Source organism: Pollicipes pollicipes, unplaced genomic scaffold (genome assembly GCF_011947565.3).
Source record: "Pollicipes pollicipes isolate AB1234 unplaced genomic scaffold, Ppol_2.1 Scaffold_7231;HRSCAF=8579_pilon_pilon_pilon, whole genome shotgun sequence".
NCBI lineage: Eukaryota > Metazoa > Arthropoda > Thecostraca > Pollicipedomorpha > Pollicipedidae > Pollicipes > Pollicipes pollicipes.
Genome location: NW_023597034.1, coordinates 11,668,722 through 11,691,901, shown reverse-complemented (window position 1 = coordinate 11,691,901; position 23,180 = coordinate 11,668,722). Strand labels below are relative to the sequence as shown.

At 52.5% G+C, this 23,180-nt stretch overlaps 1 protein-coding gene across 1 annotated transcript in view; it reads right to left on the bottom strand.

Moving 5' to 3' along the window:
• LOC119109391 (neuronal acetylcholine receptor subunit alpha-9) overlaps positions 1-23,180 on the bottom strand; it is an 85,871-nt gene that overhangs the window by 14,502 nt on the left and 48,189 nt on the right. The window contains exons 10-12 of the mRNA XM_037233006.1: positions 9,868-10,040; positions 8,638-8,785; positions 8,266-8,338 (exon numbers count right to left, since the gene is read on the bottom strand). Coding sequence (XP_037088901.1) covers positions 8,266-8,338; positions 8,638-8,785; positions 9,868-10,040 — 394 coding nt within the window. The remainder of the gene's footprint in view (positions 1-8,265; positions 8,339-8,637; positions 8,786-9,867; positions 10,041-23,180) is intronic.

Genomic DNA, 23,180 nt, shown 5'->3' with positions numbered 1-23,180 from the left:
AGTCAATGCTGGCGTTACGATTGTCATTAAACACGGTCTAACGATGCATCAGAAGAGAGCTCGAGACATTTATCCCATTGACATGAGTGCTGAGTCATTTGATGTGCTCTCACATCTGTGCACGTGTAAACTTCATGGACGGGCCAATCACTATATCTGTTCATATATATATTACCATACTGTCGGTGTCTGTCTCGTCCGACACGTACAGCCCGGACGGTGCCACCTGGCGCTGTCCTGAGAGCACTAGTTCGCTGATGATCGGCCAGTCGGGTTTTGAATACAGCATGGACTTGTTGTTTCCATCATCTGAGAAGCGCACAAGGGAAAAAGAGTCGTGAGCCACAAGAACGGGGAGTAAGGAAGAGAGAAGAAGCTGGCCAAAAAAAAAAAAACAGTGCGTTTCCTATGGCTGATGTGGACTGGAGTCTGCACTTGGGCACAACGCATGGAATTATGGCTTGGATTGATTTCGTACCAGCATCAAGCTGCGATTCTTGGTTATTGGCCTGTGGATATAGATACGTATGGAATACCGAGAGTATCAGTCGGCTAGTTCGTATTTCGAGAAACCTTTGGAGCTAGTTTTGTGCCATCTTGTGGTTTATTGGCGTTGAGCGAGTAAAGCCTCGTTTCACGCCGTTTGTAGTGTTTGGTCTAAGATGCAAGTCTAAGAGTGTTTGGTCTAAGATGAGATACAAGTCATCTGAGAAGCGCGCAACGGAAAAAGAGTCGTGAGCGACAAGAACGGGGAGTAAGGTAGAGGGACGAAGCCGGCAAAAAAGCAGTGCATTTCCTATGGCTGATGTGGACTGGAGTCTGCACTTGGGCACAACGCATGGAATTATAGCTTGGATTGATTTCGTACCAGCATCAAGCTGTGATTCTTGGTCATTGGCCTGTGGATATAGATACGTATCGAATACCGAGAGTATCAGTCGGCTAGTTCGTATTTCGGGAAACCTTTGTGAGCTAGTTTCGTGCCATCTTGTGGTGTATTGGCGTTGAACGAGGTAAAAGCCATCGTTTTCACGGCCGTTTGTAGTGTTTGGTCTAAGATACAAGTGGTCAACACGCTCCATGAGTAAGATCTATCGAAGCAGGGCTTTTCGAACATGCCCACCTTACCTGCAACACCTGAGTGAGCTGGATCACGCTGTCAGGTCTGTAAGCCTGGTTCATGAGATCTCATGCATATGTGCATTCTTTTTTGTTTTAAGTTGGTGGCATAACAACAAAGCACAGTTGCGTGCTGAGCTTTCGCCACGCCCCATCTCCTTGCTCCCCACATCCCACAAGCCACAGCTAGCCAACACGTCCTTGTCGTCCTCTTCATGGCACGGAGCATTCAGCTGTCCTCCGGGTGGGCATGGCTGCACGGGATGTGTACATTGTATGCTCTCTCGCATCTGCTAAGTCATTTTCACAGTTTTGCACATGAAATATGCGCCCGTCATGCTGTGCCTGATTGCTGGTCTCTTCGTTTGCATTCTGTTCCAAATAGGCCAAGTGTATGTACCGCCAAAAATATCCGACTTTCCCCCTATCACCTACGCTATTTTTGATGATCCAGCACGTCGACACGTTGGATCTGATGGTGACCGCGGTATCGTAAGGGAAAGCTTGAAGGAAATTAGGGTTGATAAGGTGGCCGGACATGACCAGATATATGGTGGAGTGTTGAATGAATGCGCGAGTGCTTTAGGTTATCTTCTTACATTAATCTGTTCATATAAGGTAGCACACCAAAGTCTGCTATGTCAGTTAAAATCACATGGTACTGAGGGAAAATTTTTGGTTGTGTAAGCGCTTTGCTGCTAGATAGAAAACAAATAGTCATGCTTAATGGTACAAAATCTCAATACGTAGCTAGCAAAGAGTGGGGTTCCACAGGTGTCAATGTTGGGCCCTTTGCTCATTATTTTAGTAAAGCCGTGTTGCTACATACGGCCCGCTGCTAGACGCCTATTGCACACTGCATCGCTCATTCCGTTTCAAGAGCATTTGCAATAAGCACCGTTGAAAATGTTCTCTGCTGCCCTTGCTCCGAGCACACGGTGTTCCTATTTCCATTACCAAGGACGTAGCAAAGCAATGAAAAGACCTGTGCATATTAAGAACTATGGTTATAACATCCATTATATATATATATATATATATATATATATATATATATATATATATATATGTCTGTTGTGGTTGTATTTCCCTTGGCCTTATTAGAAGTATGGTATACTGACTTCTGACTTACGCGGTTGCGGCCATCGGCTGCCTCGGCCGATCAGCTGATCGTTCGCGCCATTTTCATTCGCACCAGAGCGTTTGTCAAGTATTGTCATTCGTCTAGTCAACTGTTGTCAAGCGTGTGAAGTTCGGCGCGTGGATAAAAATGTTCTAATGGCATTCATAATTGGTCGGTCGGGGACGTTTCCCGCTTTGAGTTTCTCAAGCGCCGTAGTCGTCTAGCACAGGACCCCAGACAGATCGCGACTTGTCGCGTGGGAGTTCATTTTCGGAGGCGGCCTCAACGTGAGATGAAACAAGGAGAAAGTAAATATGGAAGAAAGCAAACATTGCTGCCTCACATGGTTGCAAAGGTCGACAAAATAGGGATCATCTTTTCACGAAACATCATTGCCGATATCCAGTGCAGCAATAAGATAATGTGTAAGACAGCGAGAGTAGGTATTTACACATGCGTGCGACGTAACACATGCATAAGGGATATCATAGTCAACCACATATTTCTAAGCATTACATGACATGAATTTACACATTCGCACCCCAATTCTGATGATACATATCTTCCGTTATATAACTCCGTTCACAACTAGGCATGATATTACGGAGACCAGACATAATGTGAGAAGAAACACAGATGCACGGTGTGCTGTCAACTTAACCGAGACATGCATCAGAGAAAGCCTGCCTTCACATGAAATGACCGAAAAATGAAATTAAGTAGCAGAGCCTGCCTCCACCTTATTGCCTACCGGCCACGTATCCGCTTAAAACCGACAATAACATGATGCTCTGACATTTGTCTCGGTGTTCCTATACGCGATAGTCTGCTTGTCGCCTAACGCATGCACTTTTACATCTCCCGTTTCACGAGCATTTGTAGCATGCCCCACACAATGAGCTTGCCGTAAGCGCACTGTGCTCCTACATCCATTATCAAAGACTTAGCGAAACGATGAAAGGCGGTGAACATATTGAAAACGATTATGATCATATTCAAGTTGCATACCCGTATCTTTGTCATATTTCCTTCGGTCATATGCGCTCACTGCAAGTCCGTCTTACGCGATAAAAGCGATCGGTTGCCTTGGTCGATCATCTTATCGTTCGCGCCATTTTCATTCGCGCCAGCCTGCCTGTCGCCAAACGCGTGCGAACAGTCTGGCACGTCAATGAAGAAGTTCTCATTGTTTGGACGGGGAAAGTTTCACGAGCATCGGAACCTTTCGGAGCCAGCAATTGGACAGAGCACGACTTGTTGCGAGAGACTTGGTCTTTTGGGACGAGGTCAGCGTGAGGTCAAGCTGGGAGCAAGCAGTTATGGAAGGAAGGAAGCATCGTTTTTTTTCCTGTTTTGCCCGCTATGACTTCATCATCAGCAAAATGAGGAATATCGTTTCACGAAAAATCGTTGCCGATACTCAACGCGGCAATAACATGACTTTAACCCTCGCCATGATAGATGGTGATTATGGCACGCGTTTTGATACCAAAACGTGTTCCTAGATTTTCTGGTTTCGGAGCAGCGGCAGTTTGTGATGAGCACTCGACGGCGATCTATGGCTGGCTCAGGCGGCGGGCGGCAAGAGAATCGCACTACAGAATGCATTCAGAATCGAATAAGGCACACGCCAAGTAAGTGTTTGTGTCACTGCAAGGCTTGTTCTCGTCAACATAAAATAAAGCTACAAAGTGCTGTTTTCTGTAAAATTCGACTTTTGACCCGTCAACAACATAAAACTAGCGCCGATCGTGAGGTCATATTCAGAATACTACTGCTGCTCTCGGCAGGCTCTATCTTTATAAGCTTGGAAACGCCGGGGGAGGGTCGCATCAACCCCCCCCCCCCCTTCCTCCCTCTATCAGTCCGAGTTATGCAAAACGGCGAATCAGGACGATGGCTGAGACATACAACGTACTTAAACATACGTACAACGTACATGCAGAAGGGATGTTACCATCAGCCACATATGTACTGAGCGTAACATGGCATGAATCTACATTTTTGCACTGCAATCTGTGGGTGTCAAAGCTCTCCCGTTATATCACTCTGGTCATAATTCGGTCAGCTATTCCGGAGGCTAGAGAATCTTCATAAGAAACAGAAAATTGCACGATATGCTGTCATTTCCACCGAAAGAGGCATCTAAGTAACTTGTCGTCGCCAATCACGAAAACATATATGGTGCATGTGAGCATTTCCTGTGGCAGTGTTTTTGAGACATAAGTATTTTTGAAGGTGTATTTACATTGCTCTACCATAAGACTGTCGTTAGTGAACGGAGTCACACAATGAAGCTAATTTTCGATAACAAATCCGATCGACTTAACCTCCAATGGCCCTTCGTATTGGCCGATTCTGGACCACTGCCTAGCGCGAAATCTGATGCATGGCTTAACCGCATGTCCCGACTGAGCAGCCAGGAGGTTCCACGAGTTTACTAGAGAGGGCTTTTTTAGCCGCTAGACGCTGCTACGGTGTTGTCGGAATTTTTATTTGGCAATAATTTTGCTCTTCTCATTCAGTATGGTCTTTTTTAGACCTCACGGTTCCGAAAAGAGCTCCGCAAGGGGTTGCTGGACCCCTCGACCTTCTCCAACCCCCTCCCTCCCTCTTCAACAGCCAGACCCCAATGGAGTTTTCAGCCAAGACTTGAGACCCCATACATTTCTCGATTGGGGCTGAGGACCTTTCCGTTTCCTTTCAGATTGCCAATCGGTTGTTATTACTACACATTATACATTTATACATTGGTCCCCTCTCTGACGCCGAATACCCTCTGACCGGAATGGCTGACCCTGGATCAACGTGGGGCCACTCAACATTTCAAAAAGCTCCCAAGAGCAGCGGGTTTAATAAATAGCGCAGGGATTCCAGTTCGACGCATTTGGGATCTAGAGAAAACGGGCAGAGGGACCCTGTCCGGTGCTGGTTCCTGATTGACATGAGGCTCTTCCATTAAAGCGCCCGCCAAGAAGGAGAGGAGAGTAGGCGGCTCCGGTTCAGCACGAGCGAGATCCCGAGATGTCCGACACGTCCGAATGGCCGGTCCGCCGGAATGTGTACAGAGGCGAACCGAGTGAAACCGAGTCAGGGGCCTCAGGCTCTGACGTGAAGACGGCGGCGTGCCCGACTGAGCTGGCAGCGTTTCGACCGCGGATGGGCTGCCCCACGGACGGGCCTGGCGCGCGTGTGGCGGGGTTCGATTCTTAGGCGAGGGACGGCGCGCTTGTGAATGCGTTTTTGGCGGCCGGGCTGCCTCGTCCGCAGCCCGCCGCGGGCATGGCTGCCGGCCGGACCGTCGAGCTGGGCAGCCTCTGGGCTGGCCTGTGTGTCCGAACTCCGCGTCCAACCGATTGCACATTATTATTCCCACATATATACAGTGATTAAGCGGAAGCAATGTCCGCAAATTTGGCTGCGGCGGTTTGTTTGTCGGTATGGGCTTGTAATACCGATTGGGGCTTTACGTCTCACCGGCTGTCATGGCTATTTCGAGGCGGAACGCCTCTATTACGCATTTATCAAGCATTGGGTACGTGGGATGCGATAGTGGTTCGGCTAGGACTCCATCCCAGGATAGAAAAGTCCAGAGATGGCACCCTAACCACTAACCACCATGCCACCATCGCCCCTCTGCGGCGCGAACTGCACCCGTCTCGATAAACTCCAGACTGGTGCTGCTGGACCCCAAATTCTATACTGAGCAGGTTCTGAAGTGTAAAAGGAAGAAAGCGTGTTAAGATTGATGAAGTGAATGGCGAAACAAGCTCACGATTCTCCCAATTCATTCAGCTTATCTATCGCAAACCAGTTCAGTGAAGTACGCTCGGCTCCGCTGTTCAGATGGTGGATCAACAGCGCCGTTAAGCGCGGCACGTGCGTAGTGTTTCGCGTGACGGTTGGCAGGCAGTTGAATGCATTCGCAGTCAACGTTTGGTTTTTTACTTCCTACTTACTTGCAACCAGGAATGCGGTTCCCTATTCAGTTGCTGTGGTGTGATTGTGCGGGGTGAGCGCCCTCGCCCTCGCTGTCTTCCGAGCTCTACATCTGACTGGGTGCCGGGGGGCGTCACGTGACCGCGGGTCTCCCAATTCGCTGGGGGTCAAGGGTCGGTCGCTGAGGAGGCGGCAGGGACCCGACGCTCGCAGGTGCCAGTCGGTTTTTGGACGAGTGCAGGCGAATACACGCTACGTTCTTTTACAAGCTATTTCGGCCATCATGCCCGAAACCGCCTCGGCCAGTGGCGACGCTGGCACAACGGCTGTTGCGAGTGTCCCAGCGCCAGTGATGTTGACTTCAACGGCCGGAGTGGACAACGAGGCCGCGGCGAACGGTGGAGGTCCATTCGACGCGCGACTCATCCCCGAGTACGATGGCATGGCCGACGTTGTAGAGTGGTTCACGAGGGCGTGCCGTGCTCTGCCTTCATCGTGAGCAGGACTTGCCCAGCATTCTGCCGGCGCGACTCACGGGTGGTGCGTTTGCCGTCTGGCTGCAGATGCCGGAGGAGGCGCCGCGCATCGAGTGGACGCCGTGCGTGACGCTCTGTACGACGCCGTTGCGATGGGTTGGTTTGCAGCGTACGACGCATACACCAGTCGAACGGCTGCTGCCTGGTGAGTCGCCTGACGTGTTCCTGGCGGACCTACGGCGTCTCGCAGCTCTGTGCGGTGGGGGTTTCCGGAAACGTGGCCCACCTACGTTTTTGTCGCCGGCCTGCCCGACAAGGTGCGGAGGATTGCCCGCGCTGGCTCCCGGGCGGAGGCTTGTAGTCTGGCGAGCATCTGGTGCGAGCCCGTGCAGTGGCTGAGCAAACGAACTTGCCGGTGCGGCAGCGGCAGCTGGCTGGAGCGCACGAAGAATTGGGGAACCCGACAGGTGCGACCGGCAAGGCGACCTGTCCGGAAGTGCTGGACCTGCGGACAGGCGGGTCGCCTGCCAGCGGCGTGCCCAAACGGGCGGGTGGCTACGTTAGCGCTAGCGCAGTCCCCGAGCAGTACTGCACGCTCTACCAGTCGCGACATTGCTGGTGGAACCAGCGCCCCCGGCGTGCCCTGCTCGACAACGGGATGTACGGACACCCTGGTTCACGTGAGCTGCTGCCGCACGTGGCGCCCGTGCGCGGTCAAGATGCCAACGGTGAACGATAGAGTGTGCGGTGCGTGGCAGCACCGCCCAGGTGACGTTCGGCTACAAGAGGCAAGCGAGTAATGCCCGCGGCGCTGGTGGTTCCGGATCGTCCCATTGGGGTTGGACGTGCTGATCGGCATGTCCTATCATCACCCGCGTTAGGAGGCATCAGTGTTCGGTCCCCGATTGACATGCTGGGGTGCGGCAACGCAGGAGGCGCCGGAGTCGGGCAAGTGACGAGCCGGCATGCGGTGCGGCGGCGCCGGGCAGAGGCACGCGAAGCCTCACTGGCGTTGGAAAGCGGCGGATTTCGGGCCTCGGTTCGACGGCGCTCACTGGAGTGTGGCGTGGAAGGCCGGCTGAAGCACAAGAGGCATACGAACGCGAGTTGGCTGAGTGGGTGGCGAACGGATCTGGATGGCTCCGGCCCTATGACGGGCACAAGGAGCCTGCTCGGAGCCTGATCCCCTTGATGGCAGTTCAACAGCCGCACAAGGGGAAGGTCAGGCCGGTGTTGGACCACCGCGAACTCAACCGGCATGTGACCGCGCACACCGCGGATGCCGACGTGTGCGCCGAGCAGCTGCGCCGCTGGCGCCAGCGTGGTGCCCGGTTGGCCGTGGTCGACCTGCGAAAAGCGTACTTGCAGTAGCGTCTGGAGCGCCGGCTGTGGCCGTACCAGACGGTGCGGGTCAGGGGCCGCACTACAGCCTCACGCGGCTCGGATTCGGCCTCAATGTGCGCCGTTATGAAGGCCGTTGTTCAGGCGGTGCTGCGTGAGGACGAGGCGATCAGCGGGGAATGCTCGCCTATGTGGACGACCTGCTCGTTGACGAAGACGTGGTCAGCGCCGACAGGGTGGTGAGCACTTTGCGAGGTGCGGGCTGACCTGCAAGCTGCCGGAGCGCGTCGTGGACGGAGCGCGAATGCTCGGCCTTCGAGTCGAGGCTCGGGATGATGAGCTGCGGTGGTGTCGAGACAATGAGGTGCCTCACCGCCGACCGAGCTCACCCGGCGTGCATTGTTTGCGTGGTGCGGGCAGTCTGTGGCGCCGCAACCATCCCTTGGTGGGATGGTTGCGGGCCAGCAGCTGCCTGGCTAAAGAGGCGAGTGAACGGCCTGACGATCGGGTGGGACAACCCAGTGTCGGGTGATGCGCTGCGCGCGCACATCCAGGAGGTCTCAACGCGGGTGAGGGCAGCTGACCCTGCTCGTAGGGCCGTGGCGAATGGTCGGCCGGGAGCTCGTGGTGTGGACTGACACGAGCGCCATCGCGAACGGAGTAGTCCTGGAGGATACGGAGGGCGGCGTTCTCGAGGATGCCGCGTGGCTCAGGCCAGAGCCCAAGGCGGCGGACCACAACCAACGTGGCCGAGTTGGACGCGGCGATGAGTGGCGTGAGCATGGCCCTGGCATGGGGCGTTAAGCGCTTCAGCTTACGCACGGACTCGGCCAGTGTTCAAGCGGTTGAGTGACGTCTTAAGCGGACGTTCTCGTCCCACTACAAAGGCGCAGGGGGAGATGCTGTTCAGACGCAGGATTGGCCTCATGCGGCAGTTGGTCGACGAGTTCCAGCTCTTGGTGACCGTCCAGCTGGTGCGGTCACAAGACAATCCTGCCTACGCTCTCACCTGAGTTCCCCAGACCTGGCTGTGAGCAGAGCCTCGAGATGAGATTTCAGCCGCAGCAGCCGCCGCGCCAAAATGTTTCACGGCACCCCCGCGAAATACGACTTCGGTCTCCGCGACTACCAGGACGGAAGAAGTCGCGGCGCCCCCGGCGGACCAAGAAGCCACTCACGAGCCCACGGCAAGCGACATTCGTGCCCGGATTAAAAGCATACACGAACGGACGGGGCACCAGGGGATCCGCCGATCCCTATGGTACGGCAGACGGGACCTTGGCGGACATGTCGCACGGTCCGACGTGCGAGCCGTCGTCAGCCAGTGCGATGTGTGCGTTCGATTGATCCGGCGCCAATTAGCTGGCGGTCCGGCTCACTCGGCGTCCCGACAACGTGGACCCGACACGCGATCGACGTGACCCATTGCCAAGGCCGCCTCTACCTCACGATCGTAGACTGCGGGCCGTCCCGGTACAGCATTTGGAGCGCACTGCGACTATCTGACTCGGCAGAAGGGACGGATCACCTGCATCGAATGTTCCTAGAACGCGGCGCGCCGGCTGAGCCTCCGCTGGGCAATGCCACTGAATTCCGGAGTCGGCGCTTGGCTGCTTTCGCCGCGAAGTGGGGGGGTTTGGCCGCGGTTTTGCGCGGTGCACGAGGCCGGCGGCAACGGAATCGTGGAGCGCCACCTCTGAACTATAAAGGTGATGGTCGCCCGCCAGCGGTGCTCCGTCAGTGAAGCGGTGCGTCGGTACAATGCGACCCTGCGGGGCGGTGCTAACTCGCTGAGCGCGCCGATGGCGCAGATGTTCCGCGCAGCCGGTGCCGACCTGCCGACCGGCCAGTGCGCTGCCCAGCCCGTACCTCCGCTGATGCAGGAACCCGTCTCGTCGTCGTTTTGCGTCGGCAATGCGGTGTGGATGTGGCGCCGGGGGCCCGCCACGGGGTGTGCCGATGTGTCGCGCCAGGGCGTAGTTGCGCGGGTAGTACCGGATCAGGTGGTTGAGGTCGACGGCACGCCTTGGCACGTGCGGTGCCTGCGGTGCCGAAACTCGCAGAAAGGGTCAGACGGGAGCCGAATGCCCGGCGCGGGTGAGGAGTTTGGGGACGACACAGGCACGCTGCCGAGGGCGAACATTGTGTCGAATCATGAGTCCACGGGGGGTGGTTCAGGTCCGCCTGCCGTACGATCAAGCCCGTTGGTCGCGGACCCCCGCTGAGCACCTATCGCTACCGTGGAGCGATCGCGATGAATTGTCGAGCGCCAGGACAAATTCTCAGTCATTGTGCTGTGGTGAGCATGAATTGGATGAGTGCGGTGTGCGCAAAGATGACTTGTTCGTGTCCAGCAACGGTGCGGCGCTACCACCGCCTCGGCCGGACCCTCCACAGGGTGAGAGAGAGAGTCGCAGGGACTGCGGAGGAGCGATCGCGCTCTCCGGCAACCAGTCGAGTTGTACGGCTTCAGTGTTCCCACCGATCTCATTGACGATGGCGAGTGTTTGTAGATTGGTAGAGTGGCATGATTGCTTACAATCAGGTGGAGGTGTGGTGTGATTGTGCGGGGTGTGCGCCCTCACCCTCGCTGTCTTCCGAGCTCTACATCTGACTGGATGCCGGGGGACGTCACGCGACCGCGGGTCTCCCGATTCACCGGGGGTCCAGAGTCGGCGGGTCTGGGTCTGGTTCAAGGGTCTGAGGCGGCGGCAGGGACCCGACGCCCGCAGGTGCCTGTCGGTTTTTGGAGGAGTCCAGGCGAATACAAGCCTCTTACACGCCTCTTACACGTTATCTTACAGTTGCAGGGGGTTCATCCCCGCCATAACTCGGGTTGCAGCCTGCAGATTTGTGAGAAAGTGAGCCAAATTCGGAGAGAAACGAATTCGTTGGCATATTATCACGGTACTCTTCGTTGTATTTTCATCGTTCAGCCAACCAACTTATTTTGGTAAACCGCGCCCGTTTGAAACGTACTTAAAACGTGAGAGTAAAGGCATGTAGAATTCAGAATAGGTCTCGTTTGCAGGAGCGTGTAAAAAATTGCAATTGGAGAAGGGAGGAGAATTAGTCAAATAAAATTACTAACAATATAGGTTAGCGTGCCAGGAGCCGGAAATCTATATGCGCGGCTACCTGGAGCAGACATCAAATCAGTCAGCCATACACATCAGCCGTCAACTACTCTAGAAAATTAGAAACATCACCAACACATACAGTAAATGACGAAGCCAAATACTGCGGAGAATATTATTCGTAGCCCACAATACCAAACAGCAGGCAACCCGACAAGTGCTTTCCACGATTACCGTGCAGCTACTGCTAAATAACTAGCTATTTCCGATGCCACGAGCCAGGGATCAAAGTTTTAAATTATTTGATACGCCTGCTGCCAAGGGTCCGACGCGGCAAAGTTTGTGCGCTCAAAACAAAACATCCATATCCACGTACAGTAGGGTGTGTCGTCAGCAACAAAACCAAACGAGCCGAAGAAATTGTTTGTCTGGAGTCCACAAGTAAACGGTATAGCAAATGTTTTTTGCGAGAAAAAAAATTACATTCGTGAGACGCGAGTCGATCGCAGCAGCGCCGTAAACCGACGACCGGCGTTGCAGTCACCCAATGCTGGGCGACGTCCGCCGCCGCAGGTAACACCAACCCGTGGGCGGCAACCGACACAAAATACCTTTGCGTAAAGAAAGGATGCTATTGAGCGCTCCTTAAGCCGTCGTTCGAGAATGTCTCGGCCTAAAGTCTAATATGCGGATCAGGCATTGCCCGACTGGTTGTCTTTTGGCGGAAACTTGATGTGCTGTTGAGTATGAACTCGTACAAATATGCTGGTTAGCATTGTTTTAGACTTTCACTTCTCTAGGACAACTCACATGGTGCAAACAAAACCATGTATAGGATATGACTCAGAATATATTGTCTGGTGTAGAACTTAATACATACAGCGAGTACTGCAGCCTGTACCAGGGACGTACATGGGGGGAGGTAGGGTGACCCCATACTCATCTTGCTCCCTACTGAGCCTGTGTAGGCGATGCACCAGCCCAAAACAGCAACTGCTCACAAGCTGGAAACCCAAAACTCGTGTTGGCGGAGATCGCACGGTAGCAGAAATACTTTCGCACCTGGGCTCCACATATTGTCGAAGCTTCAGCTCCAGCCCCAGACGTCCTCGGCAGTGCGGCGCTGCGTCGCACTCCTAGTGTGAACCAGACAGGGCAAGATGGCCAGCGGTGCCTGCACTTTGTTCCGCAGCACGCAGTCGCTGAGGTTTCGCGGTGGGGGCTGTGTGACTGGTCTGTGCCAGGGAATCAGTTCGGTGCACCTTACGGCCTTGAAATTTACCGCTGAGATGACGAAGACCCTGGGCTGAAGAAGACCCTCGGTTTGTTGCTCACGAGCGGCGCAACGATCGCCTGTTTGCGGACCATGCGGTGCTCATGCCACACCATGTCCAGCAGCAGCTGTTCCGGACGGACCCATTACACGTTACGCTGGAGGACTGCCTGCGCCGTGACCTATGTGTGCTGCGTCAGGTCGCGGAGCAGCACGATGCTCCGGAACAAGTTGCGTAAGCCAGAGTCGCAGCCGCTGTTTTGCCGGATGGCGGACCATACCGGCACATAATGGCCGACCACGCACTGGACGAGGTTCTTGAGAGCGCTGCCGGAAGTCTCGGTAGAGATATGGACAAGGAGCAGACCAGCGACCAGTGTCAACCGTCTAAAAACTGAAGCGAATATATTAGAACAATTTGTTACGAACCGAGCGCAAGATCATATAAAAATTATTGCGCCTCTTTAATGCATGTAATTATGCCGATGTCCATATTCCTTAAATGTGACTGAATACATTTCAACAATATGCTAGTAAGCATGAACCAACCAGCAAATGATGCGACATACTACGGCACAAGATATGAGAATAAGCGAATACTCAACAGTGAGCAAATGAAAGTTCGATTGATACTTGATGGACTTTAAACACTCGTTGCTATAAATTCGAAGATAATACGTATTCATATTTACCTGACTTGGTTCCATGGTCTGATTCGCCGCTGGGCTGCCACGTTTCGGACAAAACCGTTTTAAACGCCGGAGGCCAGAAGGTACGGCAGTTGCTGGTTGGTGCTCAGCTGTTGAATCAGGTCGACCGGCAGGTTCGGCACGTGCCCCGAACTAGGTTTGAATGCCACAACGTCGCTCTCCCAGACCTCCCAGGCCCAGGTCTTGTCGATGGGTCCAGAAAAAATTTCGATCCTGTGGTTGTGCCGTCCAAGCTCAGCACCAGATGGAGGGGGTTCAGCTCATTGCCGTGCAGCTGGCAGATGAGCCAGTGTACGCGTTACTCGATGGGCAACTCAAACAGCCGGAACACGCCGTCTATCGTTTCGGTGTTGACGGCCGTGCCATCGTAACCGGGCGCTTTCATGTGACCGTCGCACTGGGGGCTCATGGAGTGTAGCCCATTGAACAATTACAGGGCGCAGCCGAAATCTCAAACCTGACTCGCGGATTACTCTAGAATTTTAACGAGTCGTCTCTTTTCTCCCTATGTCCCTTGCGCAGCAGATCCTCCTAGGATCTAGGATATTTGATTTCAAGTAGCCAGTCCATCTTTGCTGTCTTGTTGAAAGGCGATGATAACAGCAGCGACCCGTTTCGAGCCACTGTAGCTGTCAACCGCCAGTGCGGTGTTAGTCACATCGTTAACGTTATAATGTATAGTGACAGTGGTCTCAACCGGAACGAACAATCGGCGTCGTCGCCAACTTCCACCATGTACGGAACCGCGAATGAATACAAGAATCTGTGGTTTCGGCTGACTCGCCAGCGCTGAGACCACTTGGTCCTGGAGCAAGCTCGGGGTCAGCACTAGCAGCCAGCGCTGGCTCAGCGGGCGGTGCGGGTCCAGCAGTCGGCGGGGAAGGCGACTCAGGCTCAGCAGCAGGCACCGCCTCACTGGCGGCCGAGCCACGACGCCCCCGGAGTTGTCTGGCCACCCTCCGCATCTCGCGAGCCTCCTAGTCACAATCGTATCCCGGTCATATGACCCCAGGGTAAGCTTCTGGTGTCTGTTCTGGTCCTTCATGGCAACCTCCCCCTGATACACTGTGCAGGCAACTGGGCATGGAAAGCTGCGCTGAGACTTGCACTGGCATTTCGCGACATCAAGAAGCTTGCTGAATTTCGCGGTGGCGGCGTTGCTGTGTCACTCCTTTTCTTTCTTTGGTTTCCTGCTGATAGCTCTGTTGAGATTACATCAGTTCTTCTTGATAAATTTGGTCACGCATTTTAGATCATGAACAGGGATTGCTTCGTTGGTCCACAGTACTCTTATGTCTACCGTCGCGGCCTTGAAGATGGTATATATGAGATTTCTCTTCGATTCGTTCGGTCACCTGATGTAGCTCAAGGCTTTCCCGTAGTCGGCAGCTGGTGATGGGACAATGGTGTCGGGTGGCCTGCCACAAAATATTTTATGCGCGACCGTGTAGCCTTTGGAACGCTCATGGAAGTTATTGTTCGAAAGAAATGTTTCCGTGTCAGCAAAACTTAAGTAATAAGCCCATATATCCCACGCAAAAAGCACACAAATTGCATATCAACATCATAACGATACGTTAGCAATAACAAACTTGAGCCTAACCCGGTCTGCTGGGGCATTCTCATAGCTGCACAGCTTTGGGTTTTACCAAAAATAAACGCTCTTTCCTAAAAGTTAGCTTAAAACTGTTGTCAATGTCTTGCTGGTGCTCTTTATGATATTATTTCATACTTAATCTGCCATGTACCAGTAGTGTCGAAAGTGGCAGCTTTGAGACTTGCTGGAGGATTATCCCAGTGCGTAAAATAGGTGGCGCTGGTATCGAATGCGGTTTTCTTGGCCTATCAAAGAAAATCTGCTCTCGCCTCACGAATATCAACATCGGTGCGGTGCGACAGACCTGAAAGTTTATCATTAATCCGTGTGCAAAGGAAAAACTTTGTCTCAGCTGATTCCAAGAGATTTGTCCCCTCGATGACACGCCCTAACGCACAGTGGTTTAACTGGGCAGCACTGTACTGCATGACGTCACTCGTCGGCTGAGGCGGGCGAAATCGGCTCCGGTAGCCCTTTTTTGGGCAACATCCGAAGCATTAGGTCAAGGGCTGCGAGAAAGTGGTACAGTACTCCAAACCGTGAATCTCACGCACGCTGGACGTTACGAATACTGGACTTAATGAACACTGGACTCGATGAACACTGGACTTGATGATTCTCCTCTGTCCAAGGGCTTTGGACATTTTCTGGATCTTGTGAACGCTGGATGCCGCGATTCTAGACTTTTTGACCACTGGACTTAATGGACTTTGGACGTTTCAATACGCAGCCGTTTAGTTGCATATCCATCCAGTCTTTGCTATCAAATATTACTATCAGCTTTAAAAGACAGTCATGATTTTGTTTCAATATTATCACATTCTTGGAGATCTAGATGCATCATAGTGCGTAATACCTTTTCAGCATAATGTGTTTTCAAGAAATGAGGGCTCACCAAACCAAAAAACCGATTTAATATTAATGGATATTTCGTGCCAAAAGATCTAAATTATAAAAATCAAAGCCAAGAAAGGGTTAGCACATATCTCACCAGATGCAACTGGTAATAGAACAACCACGCTATTGGTGTTATCTAGTCTATGATTCAACACGCCACTGAAAAAGACTGCATTCCTCTGGCTTTGCAGAAAAATATGTTAAACGATAGCTTTGGAGAAAAGAACTAATTATCAAAATAGCTCACCAACAAACTACTCCTCTCTCACTTAAGCTCCACTGTCCCAGGTGCCAAACTTGGCAAGTCAGTACTTTACTGTCCCAGTGACCATGACAGAATCCTTTAGCACCGACTGGGATAAGCAATGGGCCTTTTGTGTTTCACAAAGGTCGGGTCGCCCTGTCCAGGAAAGGGAAAGACAAATTCCAAGCATCTACACAACCAGGATGTTCTTCAGGGTGTGTGTGTGTGTGTGTGTGTGTGTGTGTGTGTGTATGTGTGTGTGTGTGTGTGTGTGTGTGTGTGTGTGTGTGTGTGTGTGTGTGTGTGTGTGTGTGTGTGTGTGTGTGTGTGTGTGTGTGCGTGTGTGTGTGTGTGTGTGTGTGTGTGTGTGCGTGTGTGTGTGTGTGCATGCTCAGTGGAAGGGTTTATACTCATAATTGCTTTCTGTCAAAAGCATGCCATGCTGAAAAAACAAAAATGTGGAGTGCTACCCTAGTGTAACCCCATTGTGGACCTCAGTGCTCAATCTGTGGGGAACCACAATCACAATGGATGCCCTCATTGACGTGAGCCTACAACAAAAAATAAGCAACCTCCAAATGGTGGTCCATATTCAGTAATCGAGGTGGAAACATTGATCGAAGAACCTTTTAATGTAAATGCCCCTTCGGCTCTTAAAAAATCACAAGCTGCAGAGTCTTCAATAAAGAAACAGACTATCTGTCATTACTGCTGGCTACAGGGCATACTGCAGAACACGAAAGGGTGCACCACACCAGAATTGTTGAACAAAACCGGCACCAGGAGCAAAGCTCGGATTTCTTTGCGGTAAGGGGGGGGGAGTGAGAACATGGCAAACCAACCCTTTCAATCTTCTGTCTGACACCTTCTGTGGCACGAAAAAACAGAATCAAATTGTGGGTCTAACAGGGGATTGGGGGCGGGCACGGTTCGCGGGGGGGGGGGGCAGCTCGGCAGGCACTACGATGACCCGCATCGTCCCTAGTGATAGTCACCATGGCTACAGCTTCATTTTACGGCATTTCCCTCCATTAGAAAAGGAACGGCCAGTTGTGATTGGCCTATGCATATTACGCATTAACACACAATGACTTTGGAAAAACGTAGACATTGCCTCCAGTAATAGAGAGATGATCAGGGTTGAAGGTTTTCATACCGCAGCGCAGGGGTATCTGATATGGATGCTAATGCACATAATGGCGATGTCCTGCGAGCTTTTAGCTTCTTCTCTTTAATTGCTGTGGCTTAGGAGACCCACCAAAATAACCAGGATATTAAGCCTTATCAGTTTGCCACTTTTGGGGCGCATCCAAGCGGGCCCATTTTCCATTTTGGACTTTGGTCGCGCCGTAGTTCCTTTGTCTTTGGGGTTGCCACATAGCGATTTTAACAGAATAATAAGAAAATAATGTCTCATCCTTGTTCCAATTTTGGTGCAAATCCAAGAAGTTTGGTTTTTGACATTAAAATATTAAATATGCCGTAACTTTTTTGTTGTTTTTTTAAGCTGCGGCGTACAAAATTTAGGAAAGTAATGGGAATCAAAATGGTCCGATTTTTACCTTGAAACACTTTACCTGCCATGACTCTTTTGCTTCTGGGTCTGCCACCTAGCAAATTTAGCACAAGAATCATGAAGCTAATGTCTATATGTGTGCCAATTTTCAAGAAGGTTGAAGAACTTCTCGAATATCGATCTTTTTTCTTCTTCTTTTTGTCTGCCCCGGCGACCTTAAGTCAGCCGAGGCTGGGGGAACTTACTTCTGGCTTAAGGCCAGGCAAAAAGGTACGTTGAGTCGGCTTGTGCCATCCGGCGCAAAGCAAGGGACAGGGGTAGGCTACGTTACGTTAAACCGGCTAATGCTGTCCGGTATGAATGCAAGAAAACGCGGTCGATACTGCGTTAAGCCGGCTAATTTCGTCCGATAGCAAATGCAAAGTAGAACACGAGACACACACACACATTCATTGTATTGAACCATCACAATACGTTTGGAAGACGGACGACCACCTTATCGCAGCAAAGGTTTCCCGCACGGCAAAGGGCGGGCCCCCGGTTCGGCGGTCAAGTCCGTCAGCGATCTGAACCAGGACGCTCCCCTCACTGAATGGGGGGGGGGGAGCGACCCGGTGCGACCTTGTCGTGTTGTCCAGTGTAATCCGGGAAAAGTCCAAACTACAAAAAAACCGGATTCCTCAACCTATGGGAAAAAACAGCACGTTTATGCTGATTTGTGCTTGGAAAAAAACTTGGAAATGAGGAAAACCAGCACGTTTTGGCCGAATCGTGCGTGGAAAAAACCTCACGGCAATGAGGAAACCTGCTCGTTGGCAACTGAGCAGGTGAAAACCTCGCAACATTTACGTTGTTATATGTAATTATCTAAGTTGGTTTTGTGAAGGTTTTGGGATTTGAAGGGAAGGGATTGGATTGGGAAGGGATTTGAGAAAAGAGTTCAGAGAGCTGGGCGGTGGTGAGAGGGTTAGTTGGGGATAGAGAAAGAGAGACAAGAGTGAGATCAAGTTGTGAGATTTTTACGCTAATTGCTGTAAGATTATCATCAGTATTAAAGAGTTCAGAGAGCTGGGCGGTGGTGAGAGGGTTAGTTGGGGATAGAGAAAGAGAGACAAGAGTGAGATCAAGTTGTGAGATTTTTACGCTAATTGCTGTAAGATTATCATCGGTATTAAAGTGTATTCGATGATGCAGTAGATGGTTGGACACATACAGCGCCGTGTCGCCACGGTGAGGTGTGTCATTTACGTTGTCGGTATAGAGGCAATAATTTCGAATAGTAAAGTTATAGTTTGTAGAATCAGAATCATTAAAAAAGGTCTCTTGAACAGCAGCAATCATTGGTTTATGTCTGATGATATATTCTTTGAATTCGCTCCAGTGGGATACTAGGGACATGGTATTCCACTGGAGTACGAATTCGTGAAATTGGGAGTTCATTCATGGGGAGGGGAGGAAGACTGTCTTGCTGCCCGTGCAGCGGGGCGGGAGCGCGTTTAGGCGTTGCCGGCGCCGGTCCGTTTGGAGGGGGCGGGGGAGAGGGAGGGCGGGCGGGGCGGGGGTCCTTTCTCAGGGGACGGGGAGGTGGCCCGACTCGACCCTGATGGGTCTGCCCCCAGACTGGTCCGGGGGAGCTAGTCGTTGATGACCCCGGTTCCGACACGGCTCTCGGGCGCGCACAGCGAGAGCCGCTAAACGGCCTTGAGGTCTGAGGGGGCGTCAACCTTTCTCTCGGTGTTGACGGGTCTAGCCTGAGGGGCCGGGGACGAGCCTCAGGGGGCGGAAGTGGGGGGTGGTGGCCCGGGGACCGGACCTCAGGGGCCGGGGACCAGGCCTGGCGGGCCAGGGTGCGGGCCAGGGGGCGCCCCTCAAAGGGTGCCCGTTGGGCGGGACCACACCTCCGCTCTCCGCTCCGCCCCGGAAGGGGGCGGGTCGGGGGTGCGCCTCTGCCGGCGTGGGCCAGGCCCCAGTCTCGAGGGAGGGAGCGCGAGGGGGAGGAGCGGGAGGGAGCGTTGTTCTTTTGTTTTAGTCTGAGATTGGCCCGGTCACTCTCCAGCCACGCCGGGCAGGCGTGACGGTCCCATGCCGGGTGGGGCCAGTACAGGAAGCACAGCGCGGCTCCTGGACGTCGCACTGGCGAGTCGAATGGTGGCCCGCACATACCCCGTACTTCGGGCGGCGGGCGCGGCAAGAGCGCGCGCTGTGGCCGAAGGCCTGGCAGTGCGCGCACTGCTGCGGGGCTGGGATCCACGGGAGCAGGGGCACCCGCATATAACCGCACAAGAGGTACGGCAGAAGGGCCGTACCCCGGAAACGCAAACGGAGCAGGGGGTTGGGTCCAAGCTCCGGACGGCCCGACGGCATGGGCACCACCTCCGTGACACCCTGGGCAAGACATTCGCCGAGAATGTCCTCCGCGGACGTCTCGGCGAGGGCCAGGGGGCACGACCGCCCAACAGTGTTCAGGCGGTCTGCCATGACCACCGCGATGTCGCGGACCAGAAACCGGTTGAGTTTCAGGAGTACGTACGCCTGATGCGCGCCGTGAACCTTGACAAAGAGGGAGCCCGAGCGGAGAGGTTTGGCCGCCTCGACATATCCGACATGGCGCTCAATTTCGCGGCGGGTCGCGAACGGGTTGACTGATGCAAAATTTTTACCGTCCCTATTTTTAATTAGAGGGAACGATGGCCCGCCCGGTGGCGCGGGCGACGGGCGAGCGCGGGCCCCACGGCGAGGGGGGTCCCGGTTCGCGGTGAGATGGGGATGGGGACTCGGGCGGCACACTTCGTGTTTTTGGTGTTTGTGGTTGTGCTTGTGTTTTTACTACAAGTGAGTGCTTAAGGCTAACAGAGTGTGGGCTTAAGGCCTGGCATTGCTGCTTAAGGCTGCGTGTGTATCTTACGTGTTCGAGGAAACGGCGAGACAAAACAGGAGAAAAGCGATCGACGACAACTAAACCCTTCAAAACTGTACGAGCTCTCAACCTTTAAAAGAACACCTTGAACAAGAAGAAGACTCGCTTACGACGTAAACCCCCCTGTTAGACGTTAGACGTAAGAGAATATCGACCTCAGTATGAATCTGAGTGTGGTGCCAATTTGACGCGCGTCAGACGGGCGCAGGCGCGGCGCCGCGACCGGAGGCGTGGCGGGCGGCGCCGCGACTGGAGGCGTGGCGGGTGGCGCCGCGACCGGAGGCGTGGCGGGCGGCGCCGCGACCGGAGGCGTGGCGGGCGGCGCGATCCCGGGGGGACCGCTGCGCTCGCGGGGCAGGCGGGCTCTGCCGCCTCGCCGCTGCTGCCGAAGCCCCTTATGCCAGAGTACGCTCGGCTGCTCAGGGTGCCTTCATATTTGTATCGGATTCCTTTCGCCTGCTTGGGGCACCCCGCGCTGCTGCTGGGGCCTATGTAAGATGGCACACCGAGGCATTCGATGCTCAGAGGCCCTCTTCCTTGATCTGTAGGTCTTTTCCTTTTGAGCTTATTTGTTGAGGACCCTTCACTTGTCAGGGCCCTCTCAGATGACCTGCCCGGGCACTCTTGATCACGCAGGAGCATTATTGCATGTACACTGATGCTGGGTTATTCCCCTTTGCCCAGAGGACCATGCGCACTTGCCGGACCCTATATGTTAGTCTGTCAGGGTACTCTCGATCATTTAGGGATCCCACCGTATTGGTCTTAGGTCCGTCTCGCTTCCTGTAAGGGCCCTTCACTGTTGACGGAAGCCTCTTTGTTGGCCTGCCGCGGTAGTTTCGACCGCTCAGGTGCCTTCCTTATTGGTCGCGGTTTTTTTCCACATTATAGTAGGGCCTACGACGTTGACGGGGACCTAAATGTCGATAATTTTGGTTGGGACTTTACGTCTTTCCAACTGACGACTGAATTTGCGCCTATGCTGATTACGCCGATAAATTTGTACTTGTAATCGTCGAACGTATTTTCCACGCCACCGACGCCGCGCGTATTATTTCCGTTGTTTATTGAATTTGCGACAGCTATTGCACTTGTATAATACGTTTTGAATGCGTTTTGAAATATAGGATATTTTGCACTCGCTTGCAACAGACAGAGCAAAAATTATGCACTAGCCCTCAGCTATCAGCTGATGTCATCAACCATGTCATCAACTAGCTAGCCGTATGTAAGCTAATAGTCAAGTTTGTGCTTGCATTTGATGGTCTTTATTAACCAATTTAAGTGTATGTTTCCATTTTTCTCCGAGATGTTTCAGCTCTTAAGAACAGGATCCATCATAATCTGCAGAAAATAAACAATCTCCGTGTATTTGCATACCCAGCAAGTACATGGAGTTTTCTGGGGTTGCGCACAGTAAGCTAGGTTCCGGTGTGGATGGAACCGTGAACTATAGCGAGTTCACCAAGTAAGAGGCCTTCTCAGTTTTCTAGCATTTTCGCGATGTGGATGCGTGGAGATGTAGTTTCTGTCATAAGCGTAGGAACGCTTTAAAAAATGAGGGGGCTCTCGCGGTATGTTCCAGGAACTTTTTCTGGAAAGCGAGCCCGATGACAGGGGGGGGGGGCGGTAGAGATAAAGGTTGTTATCGCCCTTTATTCAGATATCATGGCTGCTACGCTAGATATGCATCTAGAGCTGTTTCTCACTGGTGCACAATCTTGCCTCTTCGACTCATCTATCATTTGGCAAATAAGGCTATCCAGCTTCCCAAGATTATTCGTCCATTGTTACATTGTCTTTCCTGGGGAGGCGAAATTCCACAAGCAGGTAGGCATTTTGGGTCATTGAGGAAGCATCTGCCACTACAGTGTAGATGCCAAAATACGGCCCGGATATGGGCTGGTGAGAATTTGAAAGTGGATCAATGGCTTACAGTGCGACAGATTCTTCCTGCGCCTTCATTTCGCTGGCTGCTTTTCAGGAGATAAGACTTGTCGCAGTATTTTAGGCGGAAGCAAATTTGTGAGATTGAAACTGCCAGAAACTGTGACAACTGTCATATGTTTCTTACCTAGGCTATGCTCCTGTCCACCGTCGCTGGCCACTGCTCTGGCCCTGATGTCCCCCTCATGACTGACTGCGAACTGATCGTATGGCTGCCTTGCTGCATACTTCTGAATCAGCGTTACTACTACATGGTGTATGAAACATGTGTTGGACAGTTGCGACGGGATCTTTTTCCGAATTATCTACCCTTACACCACACCGATGCAGAAAAAAGCATCCGGGAAGCTGCCTGCCTTAGGTATGAATTGGCCCAACGAACACTTCATTGCCCATCATGCAACGCATACGACTTGATTTGCTTTTGTGTGTGGGCAGGGGCGTAGCCAGAGCCTTGCCAAGGGGTAGCACAGAGTTGACAAAAGCCCATGTTATGGCGATCCCCCCCCCCCCCCAGAACCCCCGGATATAGCTCACTTGTTAGTGAGTGACACGGTTTTCTTCGTTTTATCGTCATTTCTACCTTGTTACCAGAACAGAAAACAGGAGCTACCGTGAGCTGAATTCTGTTTGTATTCTGAGGTCAATAACCTGCGTTGAAATCAGGCACTGAACGACTGCATGGAATAAATTACCGGCGCTCTTAATTGATAACGATCAGTTGACTCTTTCTAAACCGATGGAACTCAGAAGCTTTGTAAGAATTTTTTGTCTGGGTTCTAAAGACATTGAAAACATCGCAAGGGTTGTAGATCGATATGTTTGATCCAAATTTTAAGATGAAAATTTGATTGCAGATCGAGTGGTCAACAATATGTATTAACATGGCCAAGCCATGTTGGCCTGAAATGTTCACCACTCAGTCAGAATCGATAAGTGATACAATTTATGTGACGTTTATTTTACATACGCGTTCGCAAATCTTAGCAGCAAAATCCTCGCCA